Source organism: Cloeon dipterum, chromosome X (assembly GCF_949628265.1).
Source record: "Cloeon dipterum chromosome X, ieCloDipt1.1, whole genome shotgun sequence".
NCBI lineage: Eukaryota > Metazoa > Arthropoda > Insecta > Ephemeroptera > Baetidae > Cloeon > Cloeon dipterum.
The window spans coordinates 19,814,028-19,834,157 of NC_088790.1; the positions used below are offsets into that span (position 1 = coordinate 19,814,028).

General features: G+C 38.0%; 1 protein-coding gene across 4 annotated transcripts; it reads left to right on the forward strand.

Moving 5' to 3' along the window:
* The first annotated feature begins 1,706 nt into the window (after nucleotides 1-1,706).
* On the forward strand, nucleotides 1,707-20,124 carry LOC135945135 (uncharacterized). 4 transcript variants are annotated; one of them, XM_065492593.1, is made up of 8 exons: nucleotides 1,707-1,867; nucleotides 16,768-17,071; nucleotides 17,535-17,738; nucleotides 17,799-18,102; nucleotides 18,490-18,801; nucleotides 19,217-19,341; nucleotides 19,604-19,781; nucleotides 19,885-20,124. In XM_065492593.1, exons 1-8 carry the CDS (start codon nucleotides 1,858-1,860, stop codon nucleotides 19,960-19,962), a joined length of 1,515 nt encoding a protein of 504 aa, XP_065348665.1. In that variant the 5' UTR covers nucleotides 1,707-1,857; the 3' UTR covers nucleotides 19,963-20,124. The 4 variants fall into 4 exon arrangements, with proteins under 4 accessions (XP_065348665.1, XP_065348667.1, XP_065348666.1 ...); XM_065492595.1 differs by lacking the exon at nucleotides 1,707-1,867 and adding an exon at nucleotides 4,331-4,445; XM_065492594.1 differs by lacking the exon at nucleotides 1,707-1,867 and adding an exon at nucleotides 4,397-4,470.
* The last annotated feature ends 6 nt before the right edge of the window (nucleotides 20,125-20,130 follow it).

A 20,130-nucleotide genomic window follows, 5' to 3' on the forward strand; every position in this document is an offset into this window, starting at 1 on the left:
CCCTTTCTCTAAATAGCTATAGATCCAATTGTTTCTTAATTCTCGCATCCCGTCGTGTTTCGATTTTGAAGTGCTTTATTGTTAGGTACACTCTACGCAGTCAAAGAGCCAGTTCTGCAACCCGCATAGAACATCCAATGCACGGGTTGCCTACATCCCCTACATCCGAAGACAGTGGCGAGGCTACAACGCAGTACGGTACAAGTTTTTAATGCTCCTTGCTCGTGCTGACAAATGAGCGGTGGTCGAGATCCGAACTAAATTACACACAGCTTCTAATTTACGTGGAGAGAGGGATAACTAATTAATATAATATGGCAAAAAGTTGTTGTTTAAAATGTAATGGTAAAATGAAATCTAAATTGGAAGAACGAGTAGATGAATTTATTTTTGTACTTTTTTTGTCAATAAATGACTACAACTTTGGAGAAAATGGAATTTTGCTACTTTCACTCTTTTGCTTTTATTTACCGAAATATGTCCTTAAATGCACCTCATGGTATGTTTTTTTTGGCAGAGGAGAAAATATTGAAATAGTACATTTTCAAGTTTTTTTCTCGTCTAAAACAAAAAATGATTATTTTTCAGCAATAGCGAAAAATTATTTATGAAACCTGAGAAACTTTTAATTTTTCTGGATATTTGCCTTTAAAGAATTAGAACTGCGTTAACTGCCACACTTTCTTTGCACATAATTTTGATATATTTTTGTCGCACTCTTATCAAATTCTACATCAAAGATGAAAATATTTTTAAATTTGCTTGACCAAAGTAAAAATTCACATTGTATGAGGAAATTGACATCGTAGGGTTTATATCAATGTCTGCTTTACATACCTTCTCATACTATTTTGCATAAAAATCATTCAATTTTTTAATTTTCATAAAACCTTTATTTTGCCATTTTAAACATTGCCTCCTGATTCCCATCCCACCTTTCGAAAATTAAAATTACTTTCTTAGTTAATTTGTTTAACGTTTCTACACTTTCATAGTCAATTTTGTATGTTTCATTTTCCTAGAATTAAATTTCTAGACAATTACCTGAATTAAATTTTTACTTTTGAAAATACTTTCCCTTCAAGAGTTTCAAAACAGATAATATTATCTCTTTAAATATTTTAAATAAAGTAGTTTTACTGTACAATTTTTGTGCTTAAGTGTATTACTCTACATTTTTATATATATATTTTACCGCACCATTAAACATAGCAGGTTACTATTAAATACCAAATTTAGCATGAGAAATGAAACTCCTTACAAAATTTCCAACTGTTTAGCTATTTAGCTTAACGTGCGACTCGGTCAATTTAACCATTGTTTGACGACGGTTAGAAATTACTTTATGATAATTTAAAAAATCATAAAATTTAATTCATATTAATTAAGCTGAAACCGTTAAATAGATGTTTCGAATAAAACTCACTCAGATTATCTAGCGGCTAAAATTTTTAAACTCATAACCAATCATTTTGCCAAAACGGAAAGCAGACTTAAAAGTCGTGCGTCTGCTGCACTCGTTGATTGAACATATTGTTGCGTTGATTGTTGCGAGAGGCAGCAGCTGCAGCAGCAGGGAGGCGGCAGCAGAGCATAACCATGCAGCGGCGGCAACGGCGGCGGCGGCGAGAGAGAAAGAGAGAGAGAGAGCGCAGGTGGGGAGTGAGTCACGAATAACAGCAACTGGCCCGCAACTGCTCGCTCTCAGGTACAACAAGAGTCTGCCGGCAGCCGAGCCGACCTGACGCACGGTCTTGTACCTTCCGCGCGTGACATGCTGTGACCAAAGTATAGTGCTTCACAAATCCTGTGCAACCCTTAGCTGACTGACTGACTGATTGTGAGAGCAAACTCAAAATGCAAGCCAGTGAGTGACTGAATTTTTATTGAAAAATATTTTCTTCTTTAAATTCCTGTCCATCGGGAATTCGAGATATTCGTTGCCTTGAGCTGCATGTCCTACTTTTGCGTGTGTGTCCGTCTCGGCGCTGCTGCATGTGAATATAATTATTTCGCAGCTTTTGTCTGCCATACGGATGCTGTTACGGCTTTTTAAATCGAGCGGATAATTGCCTTTTTTTATTTCTCGCGCAGTCAGTCGCGGAGAGAGCAACGGTACGCGCGTGCATAATTAGTCATTTTTGAGCTGTGCGCTATGAGACAAAATTGCAGTCACGATTCTTTTAACGCGCTTTGTTCCTGGTAGATTATACTATTTGAATTGCAAAACCGGCAAGAATTTAGTGAAGGGATAATTCGGTGTTGGTGTTCATTTAAAAGCCATTGCAAATTTCTGAAAATCCCCAATCGTTCAAATAAAAGTTTGATTGATTTAAAATTTCAGATTCGATAATTTTAGCTTTGAGAAAATACTAAAGTGCTCCAAAATTGATTAAAATGAAGATTTTATATAATTTTGGGAGAAAATTGCTCATATTATAAAAGCTATGATTATATCAATTATTCCTTAATTTCCCGGCGTTTTTATATTTCTGTACAAAAATGAAAATTGTAGTTGATTTAAAAAAATCTTACACTTGTCAAAATAGGAGCTGGTTTTCCTACAAGTCGCTCAGAAAAACAATCAATTATTTTTTGCTATTCGTGATTTTCCAGGCCAGCAGAAAGAGTCGAATTACAAAATCTCACCTATAGTTATTATTAAATTATAAAAATGAATTGAAGATTTTTATTTTTGGAAGAGTACACATGAATGCTTCATATATAGGAACGAATTAACTCATTTTGAATATCATTTAGATTTATTACGAGATCGTGCATAAATAATAAAGTCCGTCATCTTGATTAAATTAAATTTCGACTCGCGCAATTAAATCTGAAAATAATTTCATAATTAAATGCAGACAGAGCATTTCATTGTGTGAGTTAACTTATTATCATTTGTTCTGAATCAAGTCTACAGGATGAATTGAATGTACAGTAATGCACTTAATTAAGGCACAATCATTACTCAATCGAGAAAAAATATAGCTCGGCGCATGAAGCAGAAGAGGTCTGGACCTGGAGGTTGAAATTGCAGAGTCGCGGCTGATTTATATAATTGCCGTGTCTCTTCCTTGAGCGCAGAAGAAGTGCTTTCACAAAACACACGGCTCGGTGGTCAAGAAAGGTCTTTTTCTGCGCCCATATGGCCCGAAAGCAGGGCAGTTATTTGTTTAATGACAGATAAACAAGAATGACTAAGGCGGTCCTCACTACTTAAGTGCCGAGCCCAGCGTGATTCAATTTGCTAAATACAGGTCGTGAACGACGTGTTTTCCCAGCACGCAATAATCAGTCAGTCACTCGCGCATATTATGTGTTTGCCTTGCATTTATGCAAAACTAGGAAAATGCGTGCGGTGACGCGTCTCTTTCGCCATTCAAGGTATTTATTTTTCGCGCTTACGCATGCCGTCTTGCAAAATTAGATTTGGAACTAAACGAGAAAATTGCATCGCTCCCGAGATAACGTGTATACGCTTTGTTTTCGTTTCGTGTTGTGAAATTCCATGGTGATTGACGACACCGACGTATCAGTCTGGATGTTCAAAAGTGACATTTTAAGCAAAATAAGCTTTTCCAAATCTACACAAATATAAATAAGCTTATCACTATCAAGAGGGCAATAAAATTAGGCTTAATATTGTGGCTAATTTAACGAAGGTTAATTTGGAAAGAAAATTTCACAACTTGAACAAAGTAAAGGAATTAGAATTAAAACCATTTGAGCTTACGGACACGCCTTTTGGTTTTAAAAATAAATTATTGCGACAGTGAAATTTTTATTCTGCTTAGTTTCCCGCTGAAATAAAACTGTTAAAATAATTAACAAATTTTTACGATAGGATTAAAATAAATTAATTTCTTATCTCGACGACACTTCTTTCTTTTGCCAATTTATATGATAAATTCAATTTAGAATCAAAGAATAATTTAAGTTTCCTCAACGGATGGAAAAAGCAGAAAAGGGTTGTCTACACATTTCTAACCATTCATGATAGTATACAATTTCCAAGCTGAGATTCCATATTATGTTTGTTTCTTGCAATGAAAAATCAGGGCATGGTGACCACAATGAATCGACCTGGCGCAGGTCGGGTGCTTCTATGAAAGAAACAATGATAGCACTGTACCATCCTTGAATACTAATCATAACAAGAATTCCATACGTGATCGCCTTGAAACAATGCACGTGATGCAAATCACGCTTGTTTTATCGTAATAGCGCAAAATTAAAAACGTTAATTAATGTTTATCCATCTCTCTCTCCCAAGATCTCATTACAAGTCTCACTGACAGCGTAAAAACAGCAGAATGTGACTCAAATGGCTTATGCTATCTAAATTGGTATAATACCAAAGCAATGAAACATTATTGCTTTACACGTTCAGTCAGATGCGAAAGCGAGCGAAGTAAACATCTCGTCCTTACAAACAGCACCAGGTATTTTCCTGTTCATCTTCTAACAGTGAGATAATTAATTTTTTGCATGAATTTCTACGCTTTTTGTCAATATATAAAAAAATTTAAATTTACAAAAGCCCAAGTGAAACCAATAATCTGATACCTGCTGTTTTATTGGCATAATAGCTGTTGGAAATGTGTCGAAATATTATTAATCAGTCATAATATATAATTTGCGAAAAACCCAAAGCGATTTTGTGAAATTGCGCTGGCTAGATCGGCTTACTTTCTGACCGGATTAGTCCGTTGCGAGTCGCGAATGCTGAATCATCAGAGATTTCACGTAAGAAATACACTGATTCAATTATTTACTTTATTTCTCATAAAATCATGAGAACCTCACACCTGCAATCACTCATCAAGATTAATAATTTGAGTCGATAATTGCGACAATGCGGCGCAATATTACTCACAAAAAAGCTTGTAAGTACGCCCTCGGCGGCGTTTTCGAAGCCTCACGTCACTCAGCACGAGCCGAAAGTGGCTATCTTATCACCAATATAGAGAGCATTAAAAAAAAATCATAAAGGCAGATAAGTATATGGCGTATTATTATTGGCCCTGCGTGAGCAAAGCGGAATGTGAAGGCAAACCCACTGAATCTCCGTGCCAGGTGATAATACAAAAAAAATTAATTCTGCCGGCGTCGCACGGATAGATCGCAAGCGAACTCGGCCAGCCAGAATTCCGTGTGCCGGTGTCACTTTTCCGAAAAAACCTCTTCCTGTGCCGCCGCAACAAAGCTCTCGAGTCAGGTGCGACACCTACAAAGTGCTCCGCCATGCCGATCGTCTACAGAGGTCTGTACGCCTTGGGTTGCCACCTGCTCACTTTTATTGTTATCTTTTACATCATTATTTCAAATAATTTTATTCTTGTGATGACCGATTAATATCTTAAAACTTATTTTTGAGTTGAAGATTCGTTACTGTAAAACGATAAAAAATTTCCTAAGGGGTTTGATAGAAAAAAATTGTTTCCATTGAAAATTTGGATTAATTTCATTGAAGGACAACAGTCTCACAAAATGAAGAATTTAGATAACAAATATGAAGAGCTTTTTTTCAGCTCTAAATTTTAATTCACCTTATCAGTTTTTTTTGCACATTGCTGTTTATTTGCCAGATTTAGGGCTCCCAGTTCGACCTGACGCCGTGCGCCGTGTTTGATAATAATATTTTATTAGAGCTTTCATATCTCTGCGCTGCGTTTGGTTTTATTGCGCTGCGCTTATTGTTAGCTCAGACATTGTGTGAAGGAGAAAGGGGCCCCCATAATTCATTCAGTCGCTCAATAAGGACAATGACATAACGCAACTAGCAATAATTGATTTTTCAACCTCGCAGTACTTCATTGAGCATTCCAGTTTCGAAACTGATTCGTTGCTGATTCGCAGCTGACGCCGAAAACGGACTCTGCGTCACGCTGATTCACTGATTAATTCTTGCTGGGGCGGTAGAATTCAAGGCATTCATGTTTGACCGTTTTGGCGAAAACTTCTAGTCAGAGAGTTGAAAGTTAAATCTTCAGATAATTGTAAGTGAATTCACTTGTGGAATTTGTGCGATTTAGAAATTAAATTAATATTTTTGCTTCTCAGCAAACGTTACAAAAATGAAAGCAGATTTAAAACAATTAATTCAAGTATTTGAACAACCTTACAGAGATCAAAAATTCATCCGTTTAGTAAAATATATGTCAGGGGAACGTGGCTCCGAGCGAAAGGCGAGTTCGTGGGGCCCAGCCAGCCATCGCTGCCTCGGCCGGTAAGAAGTAAATAGGGTGCGAGGCAGGGAAACAGAGGGATTTTCTTCTTGGTCTCATCTAAAGGCCCTTGAGGATATTTCTCATTGGATCAAGTGACCGCGGAGGCCCGTTTTTAGTTACCACAGGGCGAGGGCTAAGCCCTTGCGAGTCTCTTCCCAAGAATGTTTTTGTCTTTGCTCATTGATTTTTCCTATCTTTTAAAATAAACCCCCAATCTCACCAACTTGGAAGAGCAATTTTAACTTACTTTATACTTGTTGCGTTTGTTGGGTGCTGCGGTCTGCTAAACGCGTGGGTTGCACATGGCTGCTAGAGGGGAGAGAGAGGGCTGCATGCGTCCGTCTTCGAGTCTCTTCTCAACTACTGCCAACTCGCTCTACCCCCTCTAGCACCCTGATCGCTACCAAGTGGATACATTCAGTTATCGGTTACAATAATATCGATCGATAGCTTCCGTCAGGGTAAGCCGCATCTACCCGCCATACGCAAGGGAGAAGCGTGTAAGATACGTGCAGATAGCTCCTGTGCTTCTATAGGGGTCAATATATGCATACATTTTTCCAGCTGATACCCTGACGATATATATAAAATATTTATTTTTAAATTCAATCCCCACAGGTGTTTAAAATCTAACGCCACACACATTTTTCATTACAACAAGGAAGAACGCAGATTTCTAAAGAATCTCGTGAAAATGCGGATAAAAGCTGACAATTATTCCCTTTCCTCGTGTAATCAGCCATCGGAAATTCCACTGAAGCGGTGTGTGGAATAAAAAAAAACTCGAGGCAACACAAAAGCCCCCGAAATCGTGCATGCAAAAGAAACGCGCGCGAGAGAGAGAGAGAGAGAGAGAGAGAGAGAGAGAGAGAGAGAGAGAGAGAGAGAGAGAGAGAGAGAGTAAAAAAGAGACTGATCCTCCCGGGCCGCGCGGAGAAATTTCTGGGAAAAGGACAGAGAGACATAGCGTGAAAGGAGCCGGGTTCGAGCTCCTTTTCGCTTCACTTGGACGGCACCCGCAGCAAGCATGCATACTTTCAAGGCCGTGCTTACCGAGCGCAATGCACCGCCCTAAAACCATTTGCGAGAGAACGAGTAAAAATCGAGAAATAAAAAGCCGACAAAGTGCGCGCAATAACTCCAATAAAACATGAGGAATGCAGCTGCGTCTCGCCGCTCTGCTTCAACGAATTCTTACCTTTTGGAAATTTACAAATAATTTTCTCCTTTGAAAATAAATACACAGCTCATTTCACGCACTCATAAATTTGTTCAGCATTAAAAATTGTGAGTTCACGAAACTACATTTTTATTTGAAAAATAAATCATAAAATTGTTCAAGCGTCAGATTTTAAATTTGACTGCTTCTCGTGGATATCTTTCTCAATTTACAGCTCTTAGCATGACGTGTTCTTGGTTCTGGGTGTTATTATTTATTTGATTTATCAGTCGATCTATATAATGCACCAATAAAATCATTACACAAATCGACCCCGCCGTTGATTCTTTTGTTCTACTTTTCACTGATTTCTTTTGTTTTAAATTCTCAAATGATGTTATGGATGAAACAAAAATTCCACGTGTTAATGGATTAGAAAATGTTAAGTTTTGCTTTCAGTTTATAATTAAAAATTGTAAGTCACGCAACATAAATCAGAACTGAAAAAGCCAGGCTCATTAATCATATTAACAAAACCGGTGTCCCAACGTACATGTAATATTTTTATTTGATTTCCATAAAAGCAATATTATATTCAATTCCAAACCACGTTTGCTCGTCTTAAGTCCAATTTAGGGCAAATTTCAACCGATGTCACATGCCTTTTCATTGGGAAGTGAAATCCAATTGAAAATGATAGAATTAATGTTGCAAATCGTTATAACTTTATATTCATATTTTCGCAAGTTAAAATTTTTCATTTGAAAGCCTAGTATTTTCCTGGGTGTAATAAATTTGTTTCCATCAAAATAAAATAAAAAATCATTTTTAAAACATTACAGTCTCTAAAGTATGGCCAGATGTTTTCATGTAATTCATAAATTCAATTTTGTCAATATTTTTCCCCACATTATTATGAATTCTTAGAGCTTATTATTTTTACTACGTTTTTTGAGTCCCTATTTTATTAATCATTATTTCAATATTTTGAATTATACATTGTCATTTTGTCGACTTTGCAGAAGAAGTAGAAACATTAAAGCATTCGATCAAAATACAAACACTTTCCCAGAACGATTTTTAAAGTAGATTCATTGAAGGCAGGAAAAATGAAAATGATTGACTTTTAGTATATGTTGAGTTGGCGAACAATTTGACATAGCAAGAGTTCATAAATAACATTGGAGGGCTGAAAATCTTTAAAAGTATAACCAAATTTATCTTTACAAATTTTAAACCATCACTTCTTCATGGGAAAATTATGATTTCCTCCGACGAATTTGTCATTGCAGGGAAAACTCCCTGTAACAAAATTGAATAATATTTGGTCACTCGAGAGACAGTGCTTGCCATTCAAAAAGCACACAAAGTCTACCTACAGTCACTCTTTGAAAAAATGTATATTGCTCTCCCTCGGTAAATTTTGGCTCTGACTCAATCTTCAAGGACCGCAGTTAAGGATTTTATACAGAGTTTCACATTATTATCTCCCTTTGAGAACGCGACAAAATTCCATGCAATTTGCGCATCAAAACTTCCGAGAATTCAGCCTCACCATATCAGTGTATGCGTTTCCAAAGGCTTTGAAGAGCGCGTGGCGCAACATTTGCTGCGACAAAGTATATTTTCGCCAGTGGCGGCGTTTGCAAGTTCGGCTCTAGGCGTCAGAAGGTGTGCAGTCGGTTTGGAGCGTTGACCCGCATTCGTTTTCTGCATTGTCTCGGGCTGTCGTCGTTATATTCGCTCGGCTCGTTCATTATTCCCGCACGCTGATTTTCTCGTGATGCCCGACGGCTTTGTTTTCACGCCGCCGACTGGAATTTATTTTTTCTCATCCCAGGCAACCGCGCGCACCGCCAGCGCAGCCACAATTAAAACGAAATCACACGGCAAATAATCGGCCTCTTCTCTTGCTCTCTCGTCGAATTTCAAATCAGCCGACGTGTGCACTATTGGGAGAGAAAGAGCGCGGAGGGAACTAATTAGGAGTAGGCTTCTAATAGAGAGAAATTTTCGTTTGAAATTTCATGCACTGTGAAATAGAAAATATCGATTAGAAAATATGAAATTGAAAGAAGAAATTTATATTTTGTTGTTAGCTAGTAGTGTGCATAGCTTTAAATAAGAGTTTCAGAGGAGCAATAAAATTTAATTCGTTCATTTTCTGACACTTTTTCAATAAAAGGTCCAAAAGATATTCAGCACTCAAGCTCTAGGCGTGTTCCACCTCTCCTTTTGTTCCAGCAACTCAATTTGTTCGTTTACGCTCAAGTCGCTCGTTGGCCTCAAATGCAGCGTTAACGTGCCGTGTATGACTCCCGCGGTTAATTTTCACATCTGCTGCTCTCTCGTGATAGCAGGTTAACCTTAAGCGCACAGAGGTTAAAATCCGCTTTGTTGTTCGATTGAAGGCTGATCAGAAGTTATTATTTTATTTAAACTGTGTATCCTCATTTGTGGATTAAAAAAACAAAAGGTATTTTTGCTACAGCGAACGTGCGGTATGGGTGACCTGAAAAAAGGTCAGCAATTCTGCAGATGTAACAACTGCGCGAAATTAACGGCGAATTTCCATTGCGTTACTCTCGGCGTGTGTACCCTTGGTTGACCTTTCGCTAAGAGCCTGCGGGAGTCTGACGGAGACAAGACCACCACAAATGAGACACAAAAAGCTTAAATATGCTTTACTTAACCTATACACACGCCCGCATTTTTTGTTATACATTTGATGTGTATTTTATACAGGTCTAGTTGATTTACCAAGAAAAATGTATCCATTATACAAGGTCTCGTTCTGGGGTCAACAGCCCATAGCTACACTTGAACCCAAAGCAGCACTTCTTGCTTGTTTGCTGCGGCCTGGAATATTATCAATCAGAACTATCAGAAGCTGCAGGGACGATACGTTCGGCTCAGAGCCAAGAAAGTAGATTTTTCATTATTATAAAAGTATTTTTTTCCTTTTCCTCTCTATCTCTCATTGAAAGGGATTTTTTGTTTTTGCCTCCGTAAAATATGTAACTAAAATTATGAAAGATGATGTTATTGAAATTTCAAACATATTTATTGATAAAAATATGAACTGGAAAATTGGGAATTCATAACCAAATTCATCTAATCACCAAAGTTTGGAGGTTTAAACTGACAAAATTCTGATAAGATTTTAACTATTTTCGCTGCAGCAAATATAATTTTCTCTTAATTAAAACAAACATATCAATATAATCCTTTTTTGCATTTTTATTTCGCACGAAGTGTCAGCTAATTTATACAGGTTCAACTTGGTTCATCTTGCTAAAATTCTCTATAGCATTACATGAGAAGTGCGCAAAGAATTTTTCAGAACAGTCTAATTATGAGCTGAATCTTTGTTCCGATGAAAATAAGTGACTACATATTGACAAATAGTCTTTAAACTGACATTTCATGAGGGAAAGTCTTAAATCAACTTTTTTATTTCAGAAGTCACAGGGTTAAAATTCATTTCTTGGTTGTGTAAAAGCAACTAAAAGTCCAACAATAATAGACCAAAGCAGAAGTTTGCATACCCCTTAAAAACATGTTATTTCATACCTTAGGGTAATACATACAAGTGTATATTTCATTTTCTTGCTGCCATAAACAACAATAGATGTATATTTAAATAGTTCGAACTCCCAATAATACACGGCATGAATACAAAACGTATTTGTTCCCAATCTGAATTTTGCTACAGTTATTTCGGCTGTCTGAATCTGAAAGTCTCCCTTCTCTCAGATTGCTATCGGTTTTCCAGCTACTTTTCTGCTTGATTGGCGCACCATCAATCTCTACACTCCATTTTCGCGTTTGCACATATATATAACAATCAGAATAAACGAGTGTGTTTGTGAGTGTGCGTCCCAAATAGCAGACGGCGGATGAAAAAAGATTTGCGTGGCCCCTTCACATTCGTCTGCGTGCACTTTTTACTGTTAGTCGCGATCTTCTCTGCGTGATCTCGGCGCGGCTTTCATGCCTCTGTGCTCTGATAACAATTACACATCTTTTTTCTAACGAGGGGACCAGCGGAAAAGTGTTCGCCGCTGCGTCGTGATTCGATTGTTGCCCGAATCGAATCTCAAATAATGAAGCTTCGATCTGATGTGTCGTCCGAACGAACGCTCCCTTTTTCAGGCTTCACTGCCGTCCATTTTCATGGTAATTCCTGCGTTGGGCCGCAAATTTGCAAACAAAAGGATTTTGTGTTTCGTGCTGTGCGATCGACGCCACACGCAACGTGCTGCGTGCTTTTCATTCGGACCTAAGCGAGTGTGAATTTTCGACCTCGAATCGGCTCTGCCAATTAAAGTTAATGTGTCGCTTTTTAAGCATCAATTATAAAAGACCGATCCTGATTAGTTTTATTGGAAAATAGTTTACAAACGGGTTCGAGGCCAACATAACTGATATTAATTATAAACAAGATCACACTTTCAACTGTCTTAAATTTAAAAAAAAAATATTAATTTTAAATAACAATTTATAGTCTGTGAACGAGATGAAGTCTTTATTTTTAGCTGTTTAATTGCTATTGTTTTTTTTGCCCTGATCCCGCTTCCGTCTCGATTTTTATCAAATAAGGACAATAACAAACCTTGTTTGTTGATTTTCGGATTAATGCCCCCTCTACGCGTTAATCGAGGTGCGGGCCAAATTTTTTCAACACAGCAGGACTAGAGTGCTGCAAAAGCAGGAAACAACCGAAAAAGCACCAACATGACCCAAAACGTGCTCTGTGTGTATAGCTGAAAAAGGCATTCAGCAAATTTAAACGGCGGTGTGAATGTGCCGTGAAAGTAGAATATTATTTACGTGAGCTACCTATCATATTATGAATTCCGCTCGCTGGCGCTTGTATGATTTATGATGTGAACAAAAATTGGAACTTGTGAGAAAATTCCGTTACACGTTCATTTTGCACGAAATAGATATAAAATTTTGAATCCGATTTACTTTGAAATAATGCAAGAAGTTTTAGGGATATTAACCATACAAAACGAAGAAATACCAATCAAATCTAAAATGTTTACAAGAAAAAATTGTGTTACATATCTATAAATATCTAAAGACTTGTCTGCAAACAAAAGCGTAACAGTTTCTTATCTTCAAACTTTTAATAGCTGCTGGCAAGGGAACAGACGGTTCTTTTATTTCGCAGTTGTATACAAATTACAGGTTTTAAAAGCAACAATCTGCTTTGCGTGTGCTTACAAGATCACAATTATTCTCCGCCCATGTCACTATCTAACTGAAAGCTCCTTTGTTTTATTTTCTCCGGCGGCTGCCGTGTGTGTAATGATGTTTTAAATAGTTTTACAACGAGAGCAAATGGAAACTTTCTACTTCCTTGATCAACCGTGGCACAACAGTATTGCCCGCAAAAGCATGAGAAATTATTAGGCCCAGATGGTTTGAAAAATTGCTGCCGCCACTGACAGACATTCTAATTGAGAATAAATTTTAACAAATTATTTCTCTTGAGCGGAGAGTGTGAGAGCAGAGCATCACGACTCTTCGCTGTAAATGCACTTAAGTGAAATCTCGAACGAATGTCATTATTTCCTTTTGAGCAGCCGACCATTTCTGTATGTTAAATTATTTTTATTTTCCTGATACTTTCAAATGAGTTTTACGACAGAAGGAAATCTATGTTGAGTTTAATGACTCTTGTAACCATTTTAAAATTTGTATCATTTGGTATCAGCTATCTGTATAAATCATTATGAAATCTACAATTAGATCTAATTGAAAATTAAAATGCTCCACGTGGAAATAATAATAAAACTGAATTTATGGAGTTTATTTCTCCACCGCGTATTATAGTGTTACGCAAGCACACTTATTGCATTCACGTCTTTGTGCAGTAAACAACTTTCAAGAAATGAACATGCAAAGTAAATTCACGACTTGTCTCAGAGAAAAATTTATTGCAGCCTTGAATATGAATAATATTGGCCATTACGATTCGCACACCGTAGTCCGTAAACGGAAAAGGTTAAATAAATTGATCGTAAAAAGCAGAAAATACAAGAGAAAAGATATGGTGCTCCACTGACATATTCATTTTGCAAGTGGAGTGAGACCCATTTAGCCAGAGCATTCCTCCAGCACTAAATGGGATATTCCAACTCCACGTAGGCGGTCCAGTTATGAAAATTTATTTCGCCGCTACTCTCTTTCTCTCCGATTTGTACAAGGAGAGACGGAATTGCGGCGGAAGACCACTTTGTTTCTCCCATTCAATAACGAAGAAGCGAAGCGCAGCTCCATGACGAAAAATACCGAAAAGAAAGGACTGCTTTTAATGAGTCGGAACTACATTACTCGTCCCAAATACCGAGCCAACCGCCGTTGAATATCCAAATTGGCTACCTGTTCTGTTCCTCCCAGGCGACGAGAGAAAAAGTTGTTTACAGAAACACCAAACGCGGCAACGAGTGCGGAACACCTCGTCTGCTAATTAATTTCGCCCAAGTGATGATTTATATAAATAAAGTAAGCAAGCGGCTTTCTTCTCGCTCCAATAGGCCCATTAAACGAGCTGACACCTAATTACTTAATGGCTGCAAATAAGATTTTACGACCGTGCTTTTGATAGCAATAAAAGTTGTCGGTCGAGGATAAAATTGAAAGCAGCAAAGATTAATTTAATTGAACTCCTATAAGCAGCAAAACCGCACAAATAAAAAGGAAAAGTAGGATTTGCACTTGGCATAAAAAGACTTTCCTCGTGCGAAGAAGTGAAAAAACGATAATGTTGCTGGCACTGAAACCAAGTAAGCTATTTGCATTCAATGGCTTTTTGGCCGTTTTGCAATCGCGCGCACCTAAAGCGATAATGCTGAATAGAAATATGCGGACAAAACAATGGCGACGAAAGTGCAAGGACGACGATTCTGTTGTGAGTTGTGACTTGTCAACACGAATATCGTGACGAGAAAAGTGAATGCTTAAACTTATAATTAAAATAAAAGTTATTGTACGCGCGGCGACTAGAGAGTGCAAAAAGTTTATCAGCTTTCTTTTGACAACACAATAATTAGCTGTTTAATTCCCAAGACGATTAATTAGAACTGAATGATTTTGTTTAAATGCGTTTTAATAACAATCGATCGCAAATTCACACAATCCTGGGAGTGAAATTCGTTGAAAACTCTCCTCATTATAAATTTCTGGTTTAATTTCTCCTTAATGCAAGAAGAATTTACCTGGCAGAGTGATTAATTCGGTCATCAGGCACACACTGGTCCCTATAATCAGATTTATTCTAAACGAGTTTTTCAAGAAAAGAGAAAAAATGCCATGTGCGTCTTGTGACCACCTTTCATATTCTCTTTATCCTCATCCTCTCGAAAGTTGCAGACCTGTTTTTCGCTATATTTAGCATCCGCTAGCATCACGAAAGGAAGCTGTCTGTTGGCACCGGCAGGGCGCAAATAAACAACTCTGTGACACGTGGAGAAGGCTCTAATGGGCCCAATTTTTGTAACTCAATCTCGCGTGCATGTGTCAAAAAATAATGTTGAAGGAGAAATCCGAAAGAAAGGCTAGAAGTTGATCGATTGGCTTTTAACGCTAGGTGGCCTTTGAAAACGTAGAAAGGCTAATCCCGAGTCGAAAAGTGAAAAATGGAAAGGTGGATCAAATTGCTCAATTTTGTCAACACGTGGAACGTGGAAAACAGACCAAAGCTGTTGTTGGCGGTATAGTCTGCATTTTTTAGCAGTTGATTGAAAGGTTGAACTTTTTCACCGCTGTGAAATTATCTCAGATAAAATTATTATAATTTTTCAATAATGCAAATTTGGAGTATTTTTATAATAGCAAAACATTTTCCTCGTTCTCTAACTGATTTTTAACAATTATTTTAAGTCCAAAAATGGTTTCAAATTTTGCACATGTTATCATCTTCATAACTTAAATTTACTTGAGACTGCAAGGTTAAAAACAATTTTAAAATACCTTTTAAACTAATCTTATTGTTAAAGCTTTCTGACTTTGAAATTTTATCAGTATATAAACTCATTGTCCTTGGAAACCTTTTTACTGCCTCCTCAATTAAAAATTTGACGTGATGTAGGTTTTATCAGCTCTTTCTGTAGAAAATTAACCTCTTGTACCGACGATTTTGTGTATTTACAATAGGTAATTACTTTTAACGCCGCATAGCTTCAAATTCCAAGTTTCCGCGCTTATCAACCAAGAGTGCTTTCATTTTTTATTTAATTTTTTCGTTTTTTTAAAGAATCCGCACCATTATTTAAGTTTTATCTTGTACTGTCAGCAGATAAGATTGAACAAAGGCCGCGTACTTTCTTAACATTACCGATATATTCGCAAAAAATATTTGATTTTAATAGCACTGGCGACGTACTTTGCAGACGCTGTATAAATAAACGCTCGACAGGCTCGTTCATCATCGAGCAAATTTATTTCTCAGTGCACCGCGTCGTGTCGTCGTGCGATTATTATGTGTACCGGATCAGAGTTGATTTTCAAGTTTGTGCCACGAAGAATGCAGCCGGCTAGTCGGTCGGTCGATCGGCCGGTCGGTCGCATGGTCCCCTCGTTAACTGCAAAGACGTCGAGAAACTGCATCCCGACATGCTGTTGCTCGCTCCTCATGTCATTATCCAATAAGACGTGAAATTTCCCTTGAAGGGACATTATCCTCTCCGCGCGATAATGAACGAATTGGCCGCTTTTTAGAAAATATACATACACTCGACATGCGTGCCTTAACTAAGCGTTCTGCTCCGATTTCAACCGCAATGTATGCTTATTATACATATATCCACATAATAATTTCATGAAAATACTGTATATTTATACTGAGTACATGACTAATTTCGAATCGAGTTTGGCCAAAAAATTGTTGCATTTGGTAATATTTACTTTTACAGTGCATGCGACGATAAAACGTGCTCGAATTAATTTAAAATTTTTTCCTCAGAAGACAATTTGCTTCCCAATGGGAAATATGAATTTTCAACGTGCTTTTATTTACTCTTGTTATTTCATAAAATTAAGAGAAAAGGTCACTCAAAATATTTTAATTCTTCGCGATCATGCTTTGATATCTTAATATATTTACTCAATAATTTTGTTAAAACAAAAACAATTTTATGATAAACATTATGTTATTTTTACGGATATTTAAAATAGATTAAAATGTGTTTAAAGGAGAGCAAACATTGTTCAACAGAAACCCCCTTCGTAAAATAGAACTCTAAATGTCCGAGTAAAATCAAAACAAAAACAATGTAATTTATATAATGAAGTTGTTCCGTCTGAAAAATTAAATTTCAGTTGATGGTGATCACTTTCTTACCAAATTTGGTTTGTTGTTTGCAGCCGAAGTCGTATGCGACTCATCGATTTTAGAAAATAAAGAGGTGACCAAGAGCTACTGGGAAGAGCGCATGATGAGCCTGTCACCGGAGGAGGTTTTCGCTGGACGACCTGATGATGAGCCTGTCGTGGCCGCGGACACCGAGTCGCGGATCGCTCTCGAGCTGCGCGAAATGCGCGAGCGTGAGGAGGAGCTGAAGCAGCTGCGCCATCGGATCAGCTCCGGACAGCTGCTGGACAGCATGGCCACCGACGAGGGCAATTGCTCCGAGTACAGCAGCGAGGAGAACAAGGACCTTGGCAGCAGGTACAAAAATCTGCAGAGTGAAAAATAGCCCTCGAAGGAATTCTCAACACTTTTTTCAATAGATTATAGTATATTATTCATAAACTTCGTTTAAAACTTTTGATGTCATGAGATCTGTATTAAAAACACCAAAGTTGTACAGCAGACAAAAACAATATATATATATGTATATATATATATATATATGTATATATATATATATATGTATATATATATATATATATATATATATATATATATATATGCGTGTGTGTAAGGAAATCAAAGTTCATTGCTCGCTTTCACTTTGGCGGCTTGACACAGTGTCAATGTGAGAAACATGAATTATCTATTCAAAACATCGTAGTTTAAAAATTAAAAATGATTTAATTTTTTAAAAATAATATTGTTAATTATAATCATGAATAATAATGAATTTCAATAATAAAACGGCTGTTGAAAGTTATCGTAAAAATATTTTCAGCCGCGTTATGAGCCCGGAAGTGCCTCTTCAACGACACTTCAGCCACCATAGAACGCAGTCGATGGATTCAATGAGCTCAGGACACAGCTCTGGGTCAGGTGGGCATCAGGAAGTTTCGATTTCCGGCCCAATGTTCTCCGTCAGACGACGCATCACAGTCAAGCCCTTGGACGAGCCCGAGGACGACGAATCAACTTACTTAAAGTATATTTAAAAGATTTCAATTAAATCAAGGTGGGTGATATATTTAATTTTTTGGAATAGGAGTCGGCTGAGCGAGACGCCGATCGAGCGCGAAATCCGTGTGTCCGCCGAACGCGAGCAGGAGCTGAGGCGGGAAAAGGGCGTCGAGGCGGCGCCGATCACCCCGCCGAAATCAATCCCGGCGATCCTCACGGACTCAAAGCCTGTGTCGTTGCCGACGGTGGTCAACGACTCGCGGGACGTGCAACACCGCATCGCCACCAGCCGCATCCAGCAAGAGATCAAGGAGGCGACGCAGCGCGAAAAAGAGCTCATCGCGGACGGCAAAATCGTCACTCTGTCAGAGGACACCGTCGACTCCAAGGTTTGTGTTTGATCTGAATAAATTCATAGATATAGAGTGCTGCTGCAAGGGAAAAGAAATGAAAACTTGAAAATCGTCCCACAAATTATTTTGAAAATTCTAATAAAAAATGGTTGTTAGGTTTTCGAATAAAAAAAATTATAAAAATTAGGGTTCATCGAATAGCCTTTGGAAAATAATTGAAAAATATACAAGTGAAATACACTTAATCTCGTATTTTCGTGTCCGAGCCTTGCAATATATTTTTGTCCAGTTTTACAAATAAACATGGGAATTCCAAGTATTTTCAATCAATTTTAATATAATGCGTATCTTATTTTTTCCAATAACAATAAATGGAAAAATTTCAAATTTAATTTTTTACTAAGGAGATTTTTTTACTTTTAGGTGACGCGTTTCACTGAGCTGGCGGAATTCGCCATGGCTGAGAAGCAGAAATCGGCTTCCAACAAGCCGACAGCAGAAATCAAACGGCCAGTAGTGCGGCCAGCGGCCGTGGCGACCCCACCGACGCCAGTGCGCGTCACTCCGCCCTTCAACAAAGCGCGCTCCTTCGACGGCAGCGGCCAGAAGGGGCTCATGCAACGATTCCTCGCCTCCAAGGGCAAACTGGTTTTTGGAAACTCGACAACCGTTGCTGCATTTACTCCTGAATCGCCCGTATATACACTACCACAGCGCAGAGAGCCGGCCTTCCAAGTGAGTCTTGTTGTTTTGTTGGACAAGAATTAAGTCTTGTTGGTCCGCTCCTTTTTGAAGCGAACAATAATTTTTTGCAGGGTAAAAACTTAGATTTATCGATAGCAAAAAATATTTCTTAAGACAGTCTTAAGACAGGGCAAACTGGTGAAGTTTAGTAATTCATAGCAACGCCTAATTTGTCATGGTGGCTATGATAGAAATAAAAATGCCAACTGGTAAAAGCTGCCAGTTTGCAGAACCTCCATGTGGGCCGTCCAAAAATATTTTCAGCCTTTTTACAAATATATTTCACCTCCTGTCGTGTTACCAAACAATATTTAGCTGTTAAAACATACGCATTTATGATGTTAACTGTAACGAAATGGAATAAAACTTTTGCTAAAAAATATGTTTGAATTTCACCCTTTTTCAGTTGGAGCCAGAAATGAAAGAAGCCAGAGCGCCTCCGACCACTCCGGTGAGGAAAGGATTCATGTCCGCGGAAGACAAAATTAATTCCGAGCTGACCGAGATGAGGAAGAGAGAGGACGAATTAAAGTAAGTGTGTGCGGATTCATTTCTTGCAAAATCGTGCTTTTACTGCGCATTGGTTCCGCTCGACCACGCGGTTTATGTCCTAAGCGACACTCGATCAGGCCATTAAGTGGCACGAAATCGATCCATACGGCGAGCCAACTAACTAACTCAGTAAGAGAGTAATGAACAGCGAAACGAGCGCAATAACGGCTTGGCTTGACATGCGATAATCGGCCTTGTTACCCGAGCGGAGATGTCACTCGAGATGTTTTGCTGTGCGCAGGTTGCAGAGAGCCCACACGTTGGCACTGTCGCAGCCGAATTTGCTGGATATAATGGACAACGAGCCTGAGGAGACTGAGCGTGAGGAGGAGCCTAAGTGGGACGTGGCAACCCTGAGCAAGGCCCTGTCCAACCCAAATCTTCTAGATTCTAGTTCCTATCCAGATTCATCAAACAGGGTGAGTTTTATGCGTACTTTTTAATTAAAAAATAAAATTGTAGTCGCTTCCACTTGTCTAATTTACTTATTTGAATCAATCTATTAATGTTTTGTACTTGCAGAAGACCACTGTGAGGAAGAGGAGTGCGCTGATCGACCAGTGGGAGAGCATGATTCAAAAGAACAGCCAGCAAATGTGAATAAATTATGGAATTGTAGAATTTTTACGTCTATATTGTTTCGCCAAGTCTCTCGCACGCGAGATATTTATTTTTGTTTAATCGTAAAAGCAGCGAGTACTTTCTAACTGTATATTACATACTGTATGCAATAAAATTTCTTCTTGTAATGTAAAAAAAAAACAGCCT

What these genes read in the sequence shown, in the direction of transcription:
- LOC135945135 (XM_065492592.1), top strand. An exon ending in GACGAATCAACTTACTTAAA is followed by an intron (nt 17,739 to 17,798) that starts GTATATTTAAAA and finishes TTTTTGGAATAG; the next exon opens with GAGTCGGCTGAGCGAGACGC. An exon ending in ATCCAGATTCATCAAACAGG is followed by an intron (nt 19,782 to 19,884) that starts GTGAGTTTTATG and finishes TTGTACTTGCAG; the next exon opens with AAGACCACTGTGAGGAAGAG.